At 48.0% G+C, this 22,692-nt stretch overlaps 1 protein-coding gene across 2 annotated transcripts; it reads left to right on the plus strand.

Moving 5' to 3' along the window:
• The first annotated feature begins 171 nt into the window (after nt 1-171).
• Nucleotides 172-21,610, plus strand: LOC133347429 (tumor necrosis factor receptor superfamily member 3-like). Of its 2 annotated transcripts, none has more exons than XM_061559673.1 (8): nt 172-329; nt 6,452-6,530; nt 13,066-13,191; nt 13,919-14,074; nt 16,933-17,020; nt 17,878-17,975; nt 18,860-19,003; nt 20,061-21,610. In XM_061559673.1, exons 1-8 carry the CDS (start codon nt 237-239, stop codon nt 20,342-20,344), a joined length of 1,068 nt encoding a protein of 355 aa, XP_061415657.1. In that variant the 5' UTR covers nt 172-236; the 3' UTR covers nt 20,345-21,610. The 2 variants fall into 2 exon arrangements, with proteins under 2 accessions (XP_061415657.1, XP_061415665.1); XM_061559681.1 differs by having other exon boundaries at nt 20,064-21,610.
• Nucleotides 21,611-22,692: the final 1,082 nt, after the last annotated feature.

Consider the following 22,692-nt stretch of genomic DNA (forward strand, 5'->3'; position numbering starts at 1 on the left):
CTTGCAGGTCTCGGGACAGACTCAGGTGCCATAGATTGACTGACTGAGGTGACTAGCCGATGCACCGCCTTTGCTCCCTCCTGTTCCAACGTGCTGAGTTTTAGTCGCTGAGCCATGCGCCGCCTATAATCGGGGAATCCCCGTGCCTCCGCATCGCGTCACTGGCTTAAATCTCACTGCAGCAACCGCACACACGCAGACACAGCAAAGCAGCCGCCCTGTGCTTGTGTACTGACATGGAGGTGGTCATCGCGGTGAGCGTGGCCATGCTAATCGCCCGGGCTTCGGGCTGCAGCGACTGCACGGAGACGTCCGCGGGGTCGCTCGGGGTAAGTGCGGAGAGCGGAGAGCGCGGCACCCCTCGGGCCAGGCAGCGACAGTGGGCGGTGGCTTCGCCTGTTTGTAGGAGCGCCTTTGTCGCGTTTTTGTTGTTGTAGACGGTTTTACGGTGTGAATCCGGTGGCAGCCTTGGTTAATGCCGAGGCCGTGTTAACCGTAACCTATTGCGCAGTCTTCTTCACAGCGGACGTTAAAATATCTGGTGACGTCGTTGAAAAAAGTAGAGCCATCGTGTGCCGGTGGCAAGGCACAAATTTGGCAAATCTTAAAAATGACACCAGAAATTACTCAAATTGGAATGAACCTCCTGCAAAAATAGTCTCGAGACTCAGGCTTTCCTTCGTCGACAAGCCATATATATTTTAAAAAACATAATCTCATGAGGGACGTGCTGTCAGCGAGCACGTATTTACGTCCTGAATCTTAACTCGTCGACTTAGGGAAGGTCCGGGACATGTTTTACACCTCTTGGTGTTTTCCGTCGCTAGGAATCGAACCCGGGAAGCCAACGTCTTAGTACAGAGCCCTCCGCTTACGAAAGGCCAATTGCTCAATTACCTTTGGGCGTCGATGTCGCTGATCGTGATCAATCGTCATCGCTTGCAAGACCAATGAAATGGGCATCGCTTTGTGGGAAGCTAACAATGCTCATCAAGTGTCGAGACAGGAACCACCCTCAAATGAAATCGGAATTTCCACCACTTTGCTCAGGGCCACCAGTGGACCGGAGCACCACACTCGTTCCACTTTGGTCACGGTGTGGGGCCAGGGTGGACTCCTGCTGCTAAGGGAAAGGGTGGACTCCTGCTGCTAGGGGCCAGGGTAGACTCCTGCTGCTATGGGAAAGGGTGGACTCCTGCTGCTAGGGGCAAGGGTGGACTCCTGCTGCTAGGGGCCAGGGTAGACTCCTGCTGCTAGGGGAAAGGGTGGACTCCTGCTGCTAGGGGAAAGGGTGGACTCCTGCTGCTAGGGGCAAGGGTGGACTCCCGCTGCTAGGGGCCAGGGTAGACTCCTGCTGCTAGGGGAAAGGGTGGACTCCTGCTGCTAAGGGCAAGGGTGGACTCCTGCTGCTAGGGGCCAGGGTAGACTCCTGCTGCTAGGGGAAAGGGTGGATTCCTGCTGCTAGGGGCAAGGGTGGACTCCTGCTGCTAGGGGCCAGGGTAGACTCCTGCTGCTAGGGGCAAGGGTGGACTCCTGCTGCTAGGGGAAAGGGTGAACTCCTGCTGCTAGGGGCAAGGGTGGACTCCCGCTGCTAGGGGCAAGGGTGGACTCCTGCTGCTAGGGGCCAGGGTAGACTCCTGCTGCTAGGGGCCAGGGTAGACTCCTGCTGCTAGGGGCAAGGGTGGACTCCCGCTGCTAGGGGCAAGGGTGGACTCCTGCTGCTAGGGGCCAGGGTAGACTCCTGCTGCTAGGGGAAAGGGTGGACTCTTGCTGCTAGGGGCAAGGGTGGACTCCTGCTGCTAGGGGCCAGGGTAGACTCCTGCTGCTAGGGGAAAGGGTGGACTCCTGCTGCTAGGGGAAAGGGTGGACTCCTGCTGCTAGGGGCAAGGGTGGACTCCTGCTGCTGGGGGCCAGGGTAGACTTCTGCTGCTAGGGGCAAGGGTGGACTCCTGCTGCTAGTGGCCAGGGTAGACTCCTGTTGCTAGGGGAAAGGGTGGACTATTGCTGCTAGGGGCAAGGGTGGACTCCTGCTGCTAGGGGCAAGGGTGGACTCCTGCTGCTAGGGGCAAGGGTGGACTCCTGCTGCTAGGGGCAAGGGTGGACTATTGCTGCTAGGGGCAAGGGTGGACTCCTGCTGCTAGGGGAAAGGGTGGACTCCTGCTGCTAGGGGCAAGGGTGGACTCCCGCTGCTAGGGACCAGGGTAGACTCCTGCTGCCAGTCTTGTATGTCCACCACTGTTGAAACAAGAGTGCAGACAGCAACCACTGCTGGTGCGTACCTCACATAGTCATTGTTTGTGGTCACATTTTCCTAATTTTTTGTCAAGAAATATTTTAGTTGCATGCTTACACTCAATGTGCACGTCTGTGAGTTGCACCGAGTACAGCTCTTGAGAACTCTAACCCTGTTTTTCTCACCGTGCTGATATTGTATTAACTCAGTTTTTAATCAAATAATCAACGTGGTTGTATGGTATTTGAGACTAATATGTATTACTAAGTTTAAAAATACATTTCTAATACGTCTTTACTGTAATATTAACACAAATATTCAACATATGTCATTAGTGTGCATGTTGTACACATCATCTTCAAAATCGCGACCTCCGAGATCTGCCGTATAATAGCATCCCGCTGTGCTCCTCGGTATTCCCCTTGGTCGCCGGATTCATAGAGACCATGCCAACGCCTGTATCGGCAATCGGCCAACCCCATATCTACACATATACGTTGCAACCATTGCAACAATTTTGACCTAACTGTATCTATAACACTCACCTGCCATGTTCTTTTACCGACGTCTGCATTGTTTCTCCCGTCTTGCCGCTAAATCTCCAATATCAGTCTCAGTCACTGTGCTCAAATGGCAGCAACTTCATGTGGATCAGCTTAGAGCACCGCTGCCACATATGCCCATTTTATTGGCTTATGTAGAGCAACTATCAGAGATTCAGTTGTCAGTGATTCAGCCATGTCATCTCTTTGTCTCAAAGTTGATGGATTGCAGATGCACCTAACCATCGCCTTCACGTGTATATTTGGAAAAGTGCGAAGTCACATGGTCCATGCTTTGCCGTTTGTAGCTGCAATCGCACAGAGGAGGGAGTCTCTGATTTTCTACTTGTGTATGAGGAGTCATCTACTCATAGTCTGTAAGCCAGGCGAATCTCTCTCCCTGGCCGCCATCATTGCGTATCGTATCTCCCAGCGTCAGTGACTGCCCAATTCCAGTAAAAACGTTGGAGTTCAGCAATGTTGGCGGTAGCAGGGTAACTGGGTGTCTCAGAGGTCAGAGCGCTGAGCTGACAACACTGAGAATGTGAGTTATAATCCAGGCAGCCGCCTATATTTAAAGCGGGTTGTCAAATGTAGCTACCGAGTTAATGGTCTCAGCCTGGTTACCAGTGAATGTACACACTACCATTATGTTACATCTGATTTAGCACGTTGGCTATATTCCAACTCTGAGAATTCTATCTATCAAGTTGACTGCCATGCAAAAATCAATACTCTCTTTAGCATAGAAAGGTGGTGGGGAAAGTACTGCCCCAAGCCGTGTTACAGAGGTCACTTGAAGGGATCTCAGAAGTAGTTGTGATATCCGCTCGTGCGCGCTATTTCTTGTATTGTTCTGCGAGAGTTCCGAATGTATATCATGACACACAAGCAGGATAACAATGGGGTAATTGTGGTAAGACTGGCCTCTGATCATTTCTGTGGTAGAGTCGAAGCCTCACCCGCTACTGCTATTTCTTCATGACATAAACAGCAGGAGATATGAATGAAGATGAGAGAGTTGCACTCATAACAGATAGTGGAGAGACAGGTGGGCAATGTATTCATACCAGAGAAGAGACAGGATGTCGATGCTATGCCAAGAGATCAATTGGAGAGATTAAAGAGTTGTGGACGGTGTTTATTATTTTACAGGTTTGTGTCCAATCGGGGACGGCTGCTCCGATTTTCTCTTTCCGTGAACTTCTATTTTGTACCTCTTCTATTGTCACATCCGCCGTCCTCACATCTCATTCTACCGCATCCTGCCCCCCCCCCCCCCCACTCGGTCTCCCTCTGCTTCTTCTGCTCTCCACCTGTGGTATCTCCATGGCCCCTCTCATTGCATCTCCTTTTTGTTGCTTCTCGATGCATGACCAAACGATCGCAGCGCTGTCATGACCAATCGGTAGTGCATTTTCCGCTTGTTGCCGAGGTTCGTGGTTAGTTATTAGCAGGTTGCCACGGTTAGTTCCAAGGATGGATTAGCCGTGAGAAAATGCGCCGTTTGTTTCATTGTTATCCCTACAGATCCTGTGTTGTTATACGCAGAAAAGAATTCCATAGTGTGTGGGTTCAATTGTAAATTTTTAGTTATTTCGCAAAAGTTACTGTATTGGGAAAACACCCTCCTGAAAAAGATTTTGGTAAACACTCGTAATCTAAGTCTTGCCTCCCTTACCTTCTCGGAAATATTAGTAATTCCTTCTAAAGCTTGAACTTCTTAAATACGTGTCTGCTTTAGAGATTGTTGAAACCTCCATCTGACTGTACAGAGGGATAGTTTCTTTCACAAATCTGTCGTTTCGAGAACCTGAATGGGTTTCAGAGGAAGATAACCCTGTGACGGTGAATGGGAAATGAAACAATAGGGGGATGTGTTTCCGATAAGTGAAGAGGAACTGCACAAACGGCTCATTTTGCAAGGCGCAAAAGGAGCAGCAACACTTTCACTTTGAGCGCTCTCCATGCAAGAGGTGCTCAACGTGACTTCACGCGTGGCCAGCAAGCAGTCGCAGAAGCTTGGCCAAGTCAAAGTCTTTGCCTGCTGAAGCGGGCACTGGGGCCGGTGTAATAGTGGTGAAAATTCTAATTTATATGGCAAGGCCCAATCTGCTCATAGTTCAAGTTTCCGGTTGATTTTGTGTAACCCGGTGGTGAGAACTGACGAGAGCCAGGATAGAGTCTGAATTACACCAGTGACCATCTGGGTCACCAAAATAACAAAAGCAATTACACAAAAGTACACCAATACTATAGAGTACACATAATTTTGAACAAAAACAATTGTCTTGTAAAATAAATAAATGTACTGCATAAACACATAAACAGATGTAAAATGTAATACATTTCCTGGAACAAAAGTCGGCTGAGACAAAATCACCATAGGTTGACCACGGTTGACTTTTTCACAAAACGGTGCTTATTGTATTCACCCCAGAGGAATGGTCAGCTGAGTCAACTCGTGACTGCGATTGGAACTCACATCCTTTATGATTGCGAGTCGAGCGCTCGCATCGTCTACATCGGTGCGGCGTGGATGACGGTGCACAGAACACGATGCCGCGAGGGTTTATATTGCACCTCCTCGTCGTCACTGCAAAAAAGCACGCAAAGTTGGGCTCGGGGTAAATCTCAGCTAAAGAAGTGGTCATGTGCAAAAGGTTCGCTAAGCACTTGGAGATGTCTGTTGGAGGAACGTATGTATTTATGGATGTATGTTGAACTTCTTTCGCACCGTACGTAGCCAACTGTGCAAATCAGAGGTGCGGGGAAAGATGAAAAAACAAGCAGAAAACCGAATATGTGTAGCTTGGATCGAGGGTAGCCATTGAAGGTCGAGAAGACGACCTCGAACTCGTGACCTAGACCTAAGAAGCGTGACTTAGATCTCAAAACCCAAGTGGATTTCCGTGAATGGCACATCGCCTCCTCACTTAGCGAGCGATCGTCCCTTGCGCAGTGACTGCCTGTACAGTTACTGGTGAGTGGTAAGTGAGTTAGGGGAGCCTCTAGTGAGGGTCAGGTGATTTGTTAGTTTGAGTGGGTCAGGTGAGTGATAAATGAAGTGAGTGGTGAGTGAGGGGCAGGTGACTGTCAGGTGTTTTATTGGTGAATGTCTGGTGAGTGTAAATTGTGAAATTATTGACCTTTTTTTTATTAGACCCCATGTATGGGATGGGCTGCCCTCTAGCTTTAAACATGAACACTCTATCTTATTGGTTCTTTCGGTAAAGTCACGTAAAAGGGAAATAATAAAATAATAAAAATAAAACATAAGAAATGTATTCTTATTTTATTATTTCCCTTCTACGTGACTTTACCGAAAGAACCAAGAAGATGAATCCCTGCAGTCACGAAAGTTTAAATCGAAAAATGAACACTCTAGCGCGTGTCCTTTCAATGGTTATACACATTTGTGTGGGCTTGTGTGTGTGGTAGAATTACATTTTACTGTTTTTATCTGAACTGATCTTGGGCCTTCCCTAAGTCTTCCCCTTAAACTGGTGTGGTGTGTAAACATCAGCTATGGGGAGACAGTGGCGTGAGTATGGCTACCCACCTCTTTGTATGCTTTGCCAGCCTTAATAGGTGCTCCCTAACAGTACTTGTCCTAACCGTCTGTTAAAGACTGTAATCTTTGTGTCAATTTGTGTTTTTGTGTTTCTATCTGAAGAGGCCCAAGAGAGACAATGCTGCCTGCCGTGACAGCCAATACCTGCACCAGGGCCGATGCTGTGAGCAGTGTCCGACCGGTACGAGTCCGTCATGCGGAGTCGTGGGTGGTGACTGGCATGGAAAACTGGACCTTAACAAATGCTGCCCATTACCAATGGTCAACCCGGTTTTTATCGTGTCGGGAGTTGGGGGTCTCAGCCAGGTCACCAGTGCCTGCACACACATCTTGTTACACTCGTTATTTCGGTTAACTCAGTTTTGTCCAAATTTGCCATGCACAAACTCTCTTTCCCCATAATGTTCAATAATGGTATTCTCATCATTTTTCTAAGGTCGATAAAATTGGGACCACTTCTTGGAAGTTGACTATGGTTGTCACGTCGACACTGAGCTCTGCCATGGTAATGTGTAAAGTCCAGCACTGTCTCAGTGCTGCCAATGCACATGGCGATTCTCCCATGTCTGTTTGAACACGGAGACATTTTACTTTGTTATGAGGGCTTTTCATACAGTATTTGCCAATCATCAGGTGCAAGCAAGGTTAATTTATTACCATTAAGTAAGGCCCACAGAGCTGTATAGCTCTTTTTCAGAAGTGACCTGGTCACAAATGAAAGCTCAACGGAGTGGCTTATCATGTGGAATTTATAGCAGCCAAATCTAAACGGATTTTTCTAAACGTGGAGGGGAAAACCTGAGGACCCAGACAATAATCTATATGACCACGGGGAGAGAGACATGCAAACTACAAATATACAGGCGTCAAGGCCAGGATCGAACTCACGACCTCCTATGTACCAGGCGAGGTAGTTAACATCTCGCCACCGCGACAACATAAAACAACACATGGGTAATAGAGTACAGACTGCAGACATGTTTATATCATCCTCATCATCATCTTCAGTCACCATCCGTCCACTGCTGAATGTAGAAGTCCTTGCGCTGTCATCTTACCCCCTGCTCCTTCAGTGCCACAGGCCATCTCACTGCTGACCATGGATGACCTCGTTGCTATATCTCCATGGTGGTGGTCTTCCCAAAGTCAACCTCTCCATTGGCTATGTTGTATATATTGTTTTGAAGCTTTCGTGACTGCAGGAATCAATACTCTTTGGTTCTTTCGGTAAAGTCACGTAGTAAAATACCGAAATAACCAAAGAGTATTTCGATTTAAAGCTTTTGTGACTGCAGGGATTCATCTTCTTGGTTCTTTGGTAAAGTCACGTAGAATGGAAATAATAAAATAGACTCTATACCATAGAGCCCAATGCATCTCCGACCAGGAACACATTGCCAGTGAACTCAAACACGTACGCCAAGCTCTTAAGGCTAATGGTTACTCCGACTACACAATCCGACTACACGATGGCGGCACACATCGCGTCTCAGTGAAGCCAGACGCAGTTGTCCATCGTGGGACTTTGAGAAGCATTGTCTGTAAGTTTGTTTATATTCTTATAATATTGGCAATGCTGTCGTAATGTTGGAATGACCGTTATAGTGATGTAAATGCCTTTATGGTGCCGTTAAGTTGTTGTGGTAAATACGAGGCCTAGTTAGCAACGAAGCCTGCAACTTTCCTTATTGTGGATGTTACTTGTGATTTAGTAGGTCGAGTCAGACTTGTGCCCAGGTGGCTATGTTGCGATCCTGAGAGCAAAGATGATGAAGTATCTCATCCACAGTTTAGTGTTATGTGTAATGCTGTACATTTTGGGTGCAGTGGGATGAATACACGATGTGCCTTTATGCAACGCACCGGCTTGCGCTCTTGTGTAGTTGTTCAGTGGTAATGTAGGGGCCTGGTCCGTCCAGGATCTATTGTTATCTAAGACAATGTTCTGATGCTGTGGTGTTCATTGTGTTGCTGTTTCCGGGTTATAACAGATGCTGTATCTGTGTTTTCTCACCAGTTTTACCTTGTTAAAATCAATAAATGACTATTGGAGTCGGACGTTCATCCTGGCTCCGAGGGTTTATTGCATGCAAGGTTATCTACTCGACTAGCGGTGCAACGCAGCATACAGCGAGGCCGAGATATTAGCTGATCCCAGTATTATATGAAAATGTCTTCGCACACTTCTTAGCTTCTCACAACTCTTAAAGCTTAGTACAGTACAAGTTCTCGCAGTCCTTGACTCTGCAAGAGACTCTATCTCGGCCTTGCTGTGCGCTGCGTTGCACCGCTAGTCGAGTAGATAATCTTGCGTTCAATAAACCCTCGGAGCCAGGATGAACGTCCAACTCCAATCGTCATTTATTGATTGCAACAAGGTAAAACTGGTGAGAAAACACAGATACAGCATCTGTTATAATCCGGAAACACCAACACAATGAACACCACAGCATCAGAACATTGCCTTAGATAACAATAGATCCTGGACGGACCAGGCCCCTACGTTACCACTGAACAGCTAGACAAGAGCACAAGCCGATGCGTTGCATACAGGCACATCGTGTATTCATCCCACTGCACCCCAAATGTACAGCATTACACATAACACTAAACTGTGGATGAGATACTTCGTCATCTTTACTCTCAGGATCGCAACATAGGCACAAGTCTGACTCGACCTACTAAATCACAAGTAACATCCACAATAAGGAAAGTAGCAGGCTTCGTTACTAACTAGGCCTCGTATTTACTACAACAACTTAACGGCACCATAAAGGCATTTACATCACTATAACGGTCATTCCAACATTACAACAGCATTGCCAATATTATAGGAATATAAACAACTTACAGAAAATGCTTCTTAAGCTCCCACAATGGACAAGTGCGGCTGTGGTCTCACTGATATGCGATGCGTGCCGCCATCTTGAATTATCAGTAAGATGGCAGAAGCCCGCGTGGTTCACTGAAAATCTAACATCGTCACTTCCTGGTCACGTGACCAAAATTAGCATAAAAAAACAGGAACTTCCTGTGAACGTACGCTCCACATCTGCCTTGAGGCAAGACAGACTCAAAACATGAGGGAAACCCTAGAATACAACTTTCAGCAATACTCAGAGTCTGTCGGCGCAGAACTCAACACTTAGCAACACACAGCCCTTTGCCTCTGCAAGACTCGACACTTATGGTTGATTCCGAGGACCATACCCCGGAGTAAGACTCTTGACACTTGTCTGGTTACGGGCGCCTCCCGGAGTTTGCCGTTGCAAGACTTACCGTAGTTTGTGTGGATTTGGCTTCGTCGTTATTTCCGATATTTCCTCCGCCTCTTGCATCCTTCTCACAAAGGCTTGGATTTTCATTTGATTTTGCTCCTTGGCGTGTCTTCACCGCCGCCGTGTCTGGTTCACGTGAGCAGCGTTTGCAGCACTCCTGTCGCGGTTGGAACTCTCGCATGGGACTTGATTCCCTGCTACCACGTGCTATGTTAGCTACTGGGAAGACAAAGGCGCTTGGTCAGGCTCTGGTTATGCCCCTGGAATGCATACTATTTGGTCCATGGAGGATTGACATAGTTCGTATTGTATATCTTCTGAATGATCTGAGGTATAATACTCCCATAATTGTTATTCGGTTTATGCTTAACCAAGATTTGTGGCACGTATGTATAGATGGTGGGTGTTAATAAACATACAACTAGTCGTATTCAAAACCTCCTGAGCTACATCATCATCTTCTTCTTGGTTCTTTCGGTAAAGTCACGTAGAAGGGAAATAATAAAATAATTAAAATAAAACTAAATAAAATAAAAATTCTCACGACGTTTCGGCCACAACACAAGCAGCCGTCCTCAGGTGAAGAAACAGAGCTATCGGAAAGACAGCGTCCCAATGAACACCGCCAGGCTTGACAGCGTATATTTAAGCTGGGTCGGGGGGAGGAGAGCGCCTTGACAAAGGAGTTTACATATCAACACCGGAATTAAGCATATTGATGACAGCAGCAGAGGTTAGTGTAAATGCGATTGGTATTACCTTAGAGTCACCGGCATCTCTTCAGAAAGATGAGAGACTCGATTAGCTGAGCCTTCTTATCCCGGAGTTTGTTGAAGGATCTCAAAGTTATGTGAAATCCTTCCCCATAGAGGTGGTTAAATTTCGATTTAAAGCTTTCGTGACTGCAGGGATTAATCTTCTTGGTTCTTTCGGTAAAGTCACGTAGAAGGGAAATAAAAAAAATACAAATAAAACATAATAAAATACAATTCTCACAGTGAGAATTGTATTTTATTATGTTTTATTTAGAACCAAGAAGAAGGTGGTGGTCAATCCAACTTTACAACTTTCCTAAGCCAAGCTTGTGTGGGGGCGAGGCAGCGGGGGTGGGGGTGCTCCTTTGGCCTTTGTTTTCTCCAGGCAGGAGTTCACAGGCCTCAGTTACTGCGTTTTTTTTAGAACTTGCTAAATCCAGATATACGAAAAATAAAGAACTATTACATTTAAATAGACAATATCACTCTTAATACTGGTAGGAACCTCCTGGTTACACCAGCCCACAGGGGATTATTGTGTCCGTCCGTCGTGCATCCAAAAATGGGAGGGATGGGGCTGGGTGGAGAGGGGAAGGTGGGGAGGGGCTGGGTGGGGTAAGGGTGGGGAGGGGCTGGGTGGGGGGGTAGGGCTGGGTGGGGTGGGGCTGGGTGGGGGGTGGGGTGGGGCTGGGTGGATAGGGGCTGGTCACCCCGTGGTGCCCTTATAAAACTCAACGTTTAACCTACTCACGCCGGCTTGTGCCCGCCCTCACAGTCAGGCATATTTGCGGAATACACCACGCCGCCGTTGACCCTGGCCATTGACCGAACAACCCAACGTTCCTACCAGCTCCCTCCACAGGAATGTGTTAGATACTGTATTTTTGGAAAAGGCATATATATGAAATATCTTCAATAATGGCGGGAGACGAGTTGACGGGGCAGCACTCTTTATTCACAGCGGTTGCACACGTAACAGTCCCAACCGAGATAACACCTATGTCACACGTGCCTGACTCGGCCACGCACTCCGTCTTCCCCGTGGGGTACGCGCACCTAACTCTGCCTCGACTCAGGCTCTCCGGCTACGCTCTCCCCACGGGGGAACTATCAGACCCCTACGCGTACTCGGCTCGGGCCGCTCTCAGTCTCTCCCGTAGGGTACGCGTGCCTATCCCTGCCTCGACTCAGGCTCTCCGGCTACGCTCTCCCCACGGGGAACTATCAGACCCCTCTTGCCAGACCACGGGTCTCGACCACTGGGCTACACAGCCCGAGCCCTTACAAGGGCGTCGGACCGTGAATCCCAAGGCCTCGCCTCTGAGCCTCACAGAACCCCGGCCCTTACAAGGGCAGCGGGGCTAGGGGTCCCAGGGCCTATCTCTTCCTCCGTCTTCTGTCTTCACCGGTTACCCACTCCCCGAGTGCCCGCGCGCATCGCCTTACATAGCCCTCCGCTCCTGTGGGGGCGGAGCCTATGTGGACCGCGATGTGAGCACCCACCCGATGTAACCAATCACCACGCGCTGCCTCACGATCCCTCCTGCCAGCGCGTATCACCACTACATCACCCCCTCCCACATAGCTCGCAGCCGGCCCGGCTGCCAAAAAAAAAACCCCACTCCACATGTGCGCCCCGTAACATGAACACAACGTAACACAACACATCGCAACACAACACAACACCCGCGAACATCAATCAGTAATAACAAGGAACCTATGTACAAACCGACGAGTAACACAATAAAACATTTTTATAAGACCGACGTGTCCAGAGTCTCCTTGACCCCCTGGTCCTTCCCCCCCGCTCGCCCCTTGAACGGAACAATAGAGCGGTCGGACAGGGAACGCTGTGACGAGACGATCCGGCCGAACCGTCCCTCACCCCCCCTCATTTATTCAGTCATGAAAAGTGGCGCGACCTAGCGCGAGTCCGCCTGGCCGGTCCGTCGTACGGGACGGGACGTTGTCGATCGTCCGGTGGCTCCGGCAGCCCCGGGAGGCATGGAGCCGGCCTGGAAGAGCCGCCCGTGACTTGGGGATCCGGTCGCCGCCGGTCGACAGCCGTCAGTTCCGAGACACCTGGGAGCGGATCAGGCGGAGACATTTCCCTCCCCGAGTCGCCGGTCACATCACATGCTCGGTCCTCATGACATAAAGGAAGGCCATATGGTGGCGAGAATGGTTTCAGCCGGGAGGGGTGAACGTACCAACGGCGCTTTCCCCATTTTATCTGAACACACTGGGGTCGTGCAACCCCCACGACCTCCACGGGTCCCCGCCACGGCCTCAGTAATTTAGGAGACGTAGCCAACGGCGCATGAGGGCAGTGCAGCCAGGCCCTATCGCCCGGTTTCCAATTGTGCACGTACACCTTCCGTGCACGCAAGCGCTCGTTAGCGATTTGGCGAGACCTTGAATTCAGCCGTGCAGCCTCCCGTGCCTCGGCCAGTTTTGCAATGTTAAATTTAATATAGTCGGACCGCGATGTGAGCACCCACCCGATGTAACCAATCACCACGCGCTGCCTCACGATCCCTCCTGCCAGCGCGTATCACCACTACATATACAACAGCTACCATTCCATTGGGAGTCTCATCTGTTGTGACCCACCCCAGCCCACATACCGCTCTGCCATCCCTGGACACTGCGTGACTGTTGTTGTTTGTTGTTGTTGTGCCAGGGTATTTTGTGGAGGCCCACTGCACTGCCTCTGCTCAAACACAATGCAAGTTGTGCCCCGAGGGCTTCTTCCTGGAAGTGGCGTCGGGGCGCGATGGCTGTTTGCGCTGTCAGCACTGTGACCCAGGTAGGAGCCGCAGTGCAAGTGGTGAACAGAAAGTGAAGAGCTACCCTGCTCAGGTTCTAATGATCGTGTTCATCTGGGTGGCACGGTGGGGCCCTGATAACACTTGCACCTTAGAGCAGGAAGGACCTGGGTTCGATTCCCAGCTGCATTCTGTGTGGAGTTTGTATGTTCTCCCGCTGTCCTGTTTGGGTTTCCTCTGGGTTATCCCAATGCTGAGTATTTGCGAATCCAATTGGGATTGCACACAGCAGTAACATCGCCTCCTGCGACAACTTGGCAGGACCCTCCTGAAAAAGAGTCTTGAGAATCAGGGAGGCTCTCTTTGGCAAACAAGCAGAATAATAAGAGTGGGCATGTGTGTGTGTGCGCGTACACCTGTGAACGTTTGTGTGTGTGCTGCTGGTGGGCAGCGGTGGCATGACGGTTATCGCTACGCTGCGCTTCGAACCCGACGACCCAGGTTCAATTCTCGCTCACGGCCGACACCAGTGGCGATTATCTTAACCCGTCCCGAGCCTCCCCTATGTCTACTCGGCCTCAAATGCGTACCTGGTGGGGTGTGTCAACATCACCACTGGGGAGACATGCTTGGGCGTGGTGATGGCCACCCACCCCCTCGTGTGCTTTGCAAGCCTTCGTAGGCGCTCATCGCTGACAGCACTTGCTCCTACAGTCTGTTAAGGCTATACGGGGGATATTTGTCTTTGTGTGCATGATGTGGTCTCAGTGGACGGCCTAGACGAGGCTGTCCACTGCTCCGCAACGTCGGACGCGCGCTGCCGCTGCCAGGTGGGGTCCTTCTGCTCCCACCCGAGCGGGAGCAGCTGCCTCCTGTGCCGCCACCACTCCTGGTGTGATGCCGGCACACAGCTGCTGCGCAACGGTGAGCTCTACTACAAAGCGCTTACCACCACCACTCAGCACTCACTACCACCACTTACCACCATAACACCACCACCCAGCGCTCATCACACCACCACCACCCAGCACTCACCACCGCTCAGCACTCACCACAACTACTCAGCACTCGCTACAACCACTCACCACAACCACTCACCACAACCACTCACCACAACCACTCACCACAACCACTCACCACACCTCAACCTCACCCATATAGCCTTAACAGACTTTGGGGCAAGTGCTGGTTGGGAGCTCCGGCACGGTTCACGAGGGGGTGGGTGGCCAGCGCCACGCCCGACCGCCTTTGTTTCCCAAGTGGTAATGTTTACACACCGCACCAAGTACTCACTTAAGACTGAGTCGACCTAAGGGAGGCACAGGACCGGTTCAGATAATCGTCAATGGTGCTGGTCATGAGTAGGAAACAAACTCAGATCGCTGGGGCATACTCTCCCTCCCCAATGTGCTGGGTAAGGTCCTGACAAGGGATATTTAACATTGGCTTCCCATGCACGCTGAGGAGAGGCTTGCAGAGCCCCAATGTGGTATCAGGCCGGAGCGGTCCACAAAGGTTGCAATATTTTCTGTCCGTCTGCTACAGCAAAGGTGTAGGGAACTTCAACTAGACGTTCATCTCTTTGGTTGTTATTCGTGCCTTTGTGGTGCCTGACTCTCTGTTCACAATCATTAAGGATCTTCATGATGGTGGGCATTCCTGGGTAAAGCTGCGTGACCAGAAGTCAGAGCCATTCCCTGTTCATCTTGCATCCGTGCAACATGGATACCCTCCATGTTGCATAATGGATGCCCTCTGGCTACTACATTATTTAACATCTTTTTCGACTACAGCGATACCTTGACTTTCATCCACTTGACTTTAGTCGCTTTGCTCTTTCGGACGTTTTCAATTATAACCACATTTCAAATTTCGTCCACGTGCTTTCCTCTTTCGTCTGATTTCATCCAACCTTCCACAACGTTCGCGCCACGCCCCATCTTCTTCGTTCAGTCTTTGAATAGAAGTCGTTCAGTGAACATCTCTTATATTTGTGTTTATTCATATATTATTAATACTTTACTTGTTTCTGTGATTATAGGTAAACAATTCAGTTATTTTTGTGATAACAGTATAATACTACAGTGTTTACTTACGCAAGAATGAACATATTTCAAGGTATAATTTTGTTTATTTATTTAGTATTGTTTCTTAATTTAATCTTGATTTGAAGCTTTCGTGACTGCAGGAATCCATACTGACAGCCCACCAGAGACGCACCGCCACGTGGCACCCGGAGCCCCACTCGCGCGTGGCCCCTCTCTCTCTTCGTTCCGTGTCTGACCACGTGTCTCTCCTCTCTCCCCTTATTTAACGCCTGGGTCACGTGGTACACTCCAGCCCATCCTCAATAGCCTGCGCCGAATGTTCCAGATTCCCCATCAACTCCCGGGACCACGCCCCTGACTTGTCTTCCCATTGGCTGAGGCCTAGACCAGCAGAACCAATCACCTAGCTGACATCCCGTGATCACGCCAAGGCCATGCTCCCAGGCTCTCCCCCTATTGGCTGTATAGCGGGACCGGCAAAGCCGATCACCACGTGAGTCCGACATAGGCTCTTATTACAGGTGTATGGAATTGATGTGGTTGAGAAATTGGTACAGTGCCAGCAGGCCATGTGGCCAGATGACGAACGTGTCATCTACGTATCTCTTCCACAAGGAAGGACGTCGGGTGGATGTCTGTATGGCATCTGTCTCAAATTTCTCCATGAAAACATTCGCTACCACTGGTTATAGGGGAGAGCCCATTGGGGTACCTTGATTCTGTTTGTAGAAAGTACCATTCCAGGTGAAGTAAGTGTTGGTAAGGAAGTACCTTACCAACGATGGTACCTCAGGATTCAGTCCCTGTTGGACCAAGTCTTCAATGATTGCAATAGTATCAGGTACGGGTACATTGGTGAAGAGGGAGACTACATTGAAACTGACACGCAAATCCTCCGGGGACAGTGATATGTCCTTGATTAGTGAAACCAAGTGGGCCGAATTAAGTACAGCTGAGGCAGTCTTGCCCGTGAAGGGAAGCAGTCTCAGTCAAAATTCGTACCAGTCTGTAAGTGGGTGGTTAATGGTGGAGACGATAGGATGGATTTTTGGAAGGCCGTAATTATTCTGTTAATTTTTCTTTTATTTCTGTTTATTTAGGTTTCACACGCATGTGTTATTTAGTTACTGTAGTTATTTGCATGTACGTTTTTATATTTATTATAGTTATTTGCATGGACGTTTTTCACCGGCCAAAATAAATTAAGCGAAATATAGGCTCTGCTTTGACATTCGTCCATGCTCTGGTCCCTAATCAGACGAAAGTGCAAGGTATTCCTGTACATAGTTCAATAACCTTTCCATGGGTCTACCAAAGGCTGATTGATGCCAGGGTCCAGTCAAATGATGGCTCCCTATTGATAAACCATGTTATGTATGTTGATAATATGGTAATTGCTGCTCACTTTGAGAATACATTAGAGGGTCTGCTGCTATACCTGGATCATGCCGTAAAGAGGTGGGGCCTTACCACCAGCCCCACCAAAACAAAGCACCTTCCTGGGTATTTTGTGTCATCAAACACTCCCATCGCCTCAACTCCCCATTAGTGATGGGCCAGTTGAGTAGACAGTGAAGACGTTTCCGTGCCTGGGTAGTGTAGTTCTGGCAGGTATCTGTCATGTATTTTAATATTTGATTTGTCTACAGTATGTTTGAATTGTTATATACAATGACAAGCCAACCCTATTGTCGAAATTCTTAGGCAAATCGGCTGTTGTGTGTGTGTGTGAAGGCTCCGAGACCACTGATGTGGAGTGCGCGCCGTGCAGCCCTGGAACGTTTTCTGCTGGTGGGAACTCCCGGTGCAAACCTCACACCAAGTACGGTGCTCCAACAGCCCTCGCTCCCGCGTGCCCCCCAGGGCAGTCACGTCGAGAGGGCGCCGCGGCCACCGCCCCAATGGCCCTACAGCTTTCCTTGTTACACCACCGGCCTGTTCTTCAAGGGCCACGCTAGCAGTCTCCTGCTCGCCAGCTTTAAGTCTCCCCCTTTTCGCAGTCGATTGTTCCTGCAGTATCCTGCCATCTGCTTCTTGACATCTACGGTTGACACATGCATGAAAGATACAGATTTCTACGTATACGACGTTTAAACACAATGGCGTGTCAACAGAACACATACACGAGGTTCACCGTGGAGAAAGACAGAAGTGGGATTTGAAGTCGGTTGCATGCTCTCATCGTTTACAAGTCCAGACATTGCTCTGATCGTTGTTACGTAAGATGGCGAAACGTATTTTTGAGAACTATTCAACCCCCACGCGTGATGTTTGGATGTTATAGCTGTCGAATGTTTATCTTGCATATTAATGCACATTTATTGGCTCTATAATAAATTGGGAGGAATGCTTGTGTAGTGGGTTGCGCACTGCACTTCAAATCCGGTGACCTGAGTTTGATTCCTGGTCGTGACTAACGTCAGTGGCGAGTGATATCTGAACCGGTCCTGGACTGCCCGCTCACAAACCTGCACTTACCAGCGTGGTTAAATATAGCCGAACATAACCTCATGAACAACACAATGTGGGAATGCCTTCATCGAGCAGTGGGTTGACAGAGAGCTGTAAATTATTAGTTTATAATCGATGATGATGACAATGTTGATTATGATGATGATGGTCTACCTCTATTCCTCCACTAATTGAAAGTTTCCCTATATTATGGATTCACCTTTCCAGTTGCTCATCAGAGGGCCAGCTCTTGGTTCTGGAAGGATCGGCTGTGAGTGACGTACGCTGCATGGTGATTCCCAAGACCCTGCCTCCCGAGCCTTCAGGTAGACACAGAACACTCCGTGTCTCCTTCAGCTCCTTCTTCATTGCTAACAGCAGTTGCTCTTGCACGAGAGTTAAAAAGATTCCAGTGCAGAGCTCATTCGGTACGTGCACCATGCAGTGGCGTAGCTAGGATATTTTGCGCCCGGGGACGAACTATAAAATTGGCGCCCCCCCCGTTTAATCACATACCAAAATGTAATTACATGACATGTAGGCTGTGTGTGGCAGGATATATAAACTTTTAGGTTGAGGTGTAGATTTGTGCAGTAGTTTCAGGCTGCCGCGCCCGCCGCAATAAGTTATAATGTAACGTTGTAAGCCTCATTTTGGCGCCCCTTTACCTTGGTGCCCAGGGACATATGTACCCCCCTGCCCCCGTCCCCCCCCCTAGCTACGCCTCTAAGCACCATGACGTTGTCACGTTCATGAAAGGCCCCACATTGTGGATTATAACTGTGGGTTCATGTTCACGTGAGAATGTGGACATCATTTTGGGGAGCGGTTGTGTTGCGGTTCGTGCGCCACGCTTCGGACCCGGCAACCCAAGTATGATTCCCACTCATGGCCAATACCAGTGACGATTATTTTAACTGGTTCTGGGCCTCCCCTAGGTCGATTCAACCTAAAATGAGTACCTAGTGTGGTGTGTAAACATCGCCACTAGGGAGACAAAAGCAAACGGGCATGGTTTTTGCCACCCACCCCCTCGTGTCTCATCTCGGCCTTCATAGGTGCTCGTTCACAGCAATTGCCCCAACAGTCTGTTAAGGCTATACGGGGATCTTTGTCTTTGTTTATAATATTGTGTGTTTTTGTGTGTATAGTATTGTGTATGTGTGAATGTGTTTCTGTTTGTATAGGATTGTGTATGTGTGTTGTGCAGCCCCGTTGATGCAGAACACAATAATCATTGCCGTGTGCACGGGAGCAGTAATCCTGAGCATTGTGAGCTTTGCGATGGTGGTGATGCTGATGGTGCGTCAGAGGAACCGGCCGGAGAGCCAGTGCAGTCGCCTGGAGGCAGCGGGTGAGATGCTTCCACTCTGACAAAGGCCTTGACATTCCATGAGGCTTTCCTGACACAGGAGAACTCTTTCTTATCTGCGGTCCTCTTACCCGCAACTCCTATTATCCATGGGAGCTGTATGGTCTGTGCAAACTCCGTAATCCGTGGCCCTATTATTCACGCGTGTAATTCACAATAGTGGGCATTCCTCAGGTTACGAAGATAATTCGTTCCTGAGACCCATTCATAAGTCGAACGGCTCGTAAGTAGGAACAGAATAATGTACTGTATTTAAATGTCCACGGGTCAGTGTTATTAAATCCATTTCAGTTCAACCAAAACTCCTTTAAAAAAGTTTTTTTAAAACAACGGCTTTATTTTAAAGTGCACAAAAAAGTAAATAACTCGATTGGACAACGGGAAGTGGACAACATCTTGATTACAAGAGACACGCGGCACCTGCTTTTTGTGCGAGCAGATTCCACAGTTTAGGGACCGCGGCGTTTTTCACCTATACAAATTTCTAATTAATATGCCGTCCATTAAATTGGTTTATTTGTTTGAAAGGAGGCAATTAATTGATGAATCGATGCCGATTTTATTACAGGCATGCATTGTCATCGGATCTGAGTACGTGTGCAAAATTTGGAATCGATTGGACTACAGGAAGTAGACTACATTTTTATTACAAGATTTGACCACAACACAGGAGTCAAGTTAAGTAAAACCATACTCTTTGCTTCTTTCCTTTTTTCAACGGTTTTACGTACTCTTGATTTTTTAAGCTTTCGTGACTGCAGGAATCCATACTCTTTGGTTCTTTCGGTAAAGAGTATGGATTCCTGCAGTCACGAAAGCTTCAAATCAAGATTAAGTAAAACCGTTGAAAAAAGGGATGAACCAAAGAGTATGGTTTTACTTAACTTGACTCCTGTGTCGTGGTCAAATCTTGTAATAAAAATGTAGTCTAGTTCCTGTTGTCCAAGGCTGACCTATTGTCGAACGTGGTGGTATTTGGATACAGCATCCATCTTGTTTTTCTCTTATAGTAACCGCCTGTGCACACGTGCTGTGTTAGCAGAGAGTGGCTCCCAGCGTGCCTCCAAGCAGAAAGCAGCGCATGGGCGCCCGGACCCTCAAGGCGGTGATGGCTCGAACACCGAGGACCGTTGCTCGATGCTGGAAGCGGATCGGAACCAGCTCTCCCTGCTGTCCCAGGTTCCCGTCCATGGCTCCTCGATATCCATCGCCAAGTCGTCTCGCTATCCGCTGAAGGAAAGTGACGCGGTGTTGGAGTCAAGCAACCCGGAATGTCTGCAAAGCCTCCCCTGCCAAGACTCGGGCAGGCAGGGCCAATTCTGAGACGTGGAGACCTACACTATGGTTGCAACACCCGCACCAAAAGCTTTAGTTTCGTATAATATGTATTATGTATTTGTAGAAAGTACATGGAAATAGTGTTTTTTGTATATGGTGGGATACCATCAGAACAGACTCTGGAAGTCAAACAACTGGTCTGGTAGAGTCGCGGGATGTGGCAGAGGGTATAAATGGTAAATGAGGTGTGGTGGCATTGTGGCAGATCTAAGGGGAGGGGATGGGGGAGATTTCAACCTCCCCTTGAGACTTCAAAACTTTGTATTCCATTGATATTTACTTGTCAAATGTGTTCAAATTTTTTTTGTTAATATAGCACACTATTATTTTGGGATTACCAGGCCCTTGGGAAGTTTATAGATCTGGCTGATTGGCATCAACCGTTGTGGCCTTGATGACATCTTCATGTTCAGAATGTGTCCAGCAAAGCTCTTTTTCCCTTGAAGATGGAAATTAAGGGGAGAGTGTTTTACACGTATAAGTTTTGATATTTATTAAACATATTGTTAAATGGTATGTGTTTAATATTTATGTTAAATCATTAATAGGATAGGGATTTCTGGTGACGTCATGGCTGAGTGAGCAGCACTGAGACCTCTCTGGCCCCTACTATAAAAAACAACCCTGTTCAATACATCGCTTTTTTCTCGTTAGCTGGTTTCTTTCTTTCTTTGCTCGAGGAGCTTAGAGGAAGTCTTTGTTGCTTGTTATTTTTTGCCTTTGATGTGAATTCCAGCAAAACACCTCTTATCCAAGTGCCCATTATCCGTGCTTGCTTTTGTTTGTTCACTAAAAGCGATGGCCACACCTTATATATGCACTACATTGTTCCTGTAGTCCATGCCACTCGGTGGAAAGAGAAAGTGACGCAACATTCTTGTTTTTAGAGTGGTGGCATAAACTAGTCACCTAAAAGTGTTTTCCCAAAAAAGACCTTGACCGAGAAGTGGCAGCAAATTCATCCTGGTTCATTAAATTCATCATTAATATCCATCGAATTCCTCCTTTCCCTGTTAAATTCACCCTTATTCGTCAAAATGCAGCCTCATTATCCGTCAAATTCATCCTTATCCAAGTAGAAGTAAACTGCATGGATAAACACGGATACCAGGACTACCCAAAGCCCTCTCCACCCCACCCCCATCAAATCAGATAAGTGGAGGTTAACTATATCTGCAGTTTTTTACAGTTTTAAATTATCTTGTATGTTCTATGGGAACCTCATTTGCCAGTAAAAATATGATAATTGGTTTTTTACCCTTCTATCTGGCAACAAAACTGACACCTTTTTACAAGGAGTCAGGTTTGTATAGACCGCAATACCTGCAGTCATAATACAAACAAAAAGACATAACTCTGATAATGTGCACTGTCCTTGAAGTTGATTGGTCCACACCCGAGACAGCTTTCCTTAGAGCCTAGTCTCACATGGGTTGGACCAGATGACGCCAAAAGGCGCCTTTTAGCGTCATCTGGTCCAACCCATGTGAGACTAGGCTCTAAGGAAAGCTGTCTCGGGTGTGGACCAATCAACTTCAAGGACAGTGCACATTATCAGAGTTATGTCTTTTTTTGTATTATGACTGCAGGTATTGCGGTCTATACAAACATGACTCCTTGTAAAAAGGTGTCAGTTTTGTTGCCAGATAGAAGGGTAAAAAACCAATTATCATATCTTGTATGTTTCCTGAAAACTCGATCAATCGTAAAAATCCAGAAAAACCTGTATAAATAAAATAAAAACACAATGATATCACACAAAATCCAAAAAGGATTGTGTGAAAACTCACATTCCGCAGACCTGACTCCTTGTGCCTCTCGCATGCTTCCACAACCAAGAAATCCCTTGTGGATAAAGCTAATGGCTAATGGCAATTAAGTGATGTATGCTTATCAACTGGCAAGAGAGTCCTTCCAGACACTGAATACTGAATTAATAACAAATGAGTACATTTGGGAATCGCACCATTTCTAAAGCGCAAGGCTGTCACAAAGGTTCTGTGTTTCACAGACACGGTATACAGTAGTTTCAGAGTAGGGGGCAATACAATATGTAATCCTAATTGAGTAATTTGCGGTGTAATTTTTCAAAGTTGAAAAATTTGGACCAGGACTGACACAATGTCCTACTCTTGTGAAGGACACAACGGGATCTTCAACACCCATTGTGAAGCCGATAGCGCAGTTCTTATGTGGATAATTATTAATGGAAGCAGCCTACCAGATATGAACAACGAACCTCTGCAATAAGTGGTGAACTTGCTACTCCTGGCCCGTGTCACCACCGTCCGAGCTTGGAGCATCCATGGGGCAGGTGTATGGCATAGAAATAT

This window comes from Lethenteron reissneri, chromosome 3 (genome assembly GCF_015708825.2).
Source record: "Lethenteron reissneri isolate LAM-NWPU_2019-01 chromosome 3, ASM1570882v1, whole genome shotgun sequence".
Lineage (NCBI taxonomy): Eukaryota > Metazoa > Chordata > Hyperoartia > Petromyzontiformes > Petromyzontidae > Lethenteron > Lethenteron reissneri.

What these genes read in the sequence shown, in the direction of transcription:
- LOC133347429 (XM_061559673.1), top strand. Translation starts at nt 237, where the DNA reads ATGGAGGTGGTCATCGCGGTGAGCGTGGCCATGCTAATCGCCCGGGCT. An exon ending in CGTCCGCGGGGTCGCTCGGG is followed by an intron (nt 330 to 6,451) that starts GTAAGTGCGGAG and finishes TTCTATCTGAAG; the next exon opens with AGGCCCAAGAGAGACAATGC. An exon ending in CACACAGCTGCTGCGCAACG is followed by an intron (nt 14,075 to 16,932) that starts GTGAGCTCTACT and finishes GTGTGTGTGAAG; the next exon opens with GCTCCGAGACCACTGATGTG.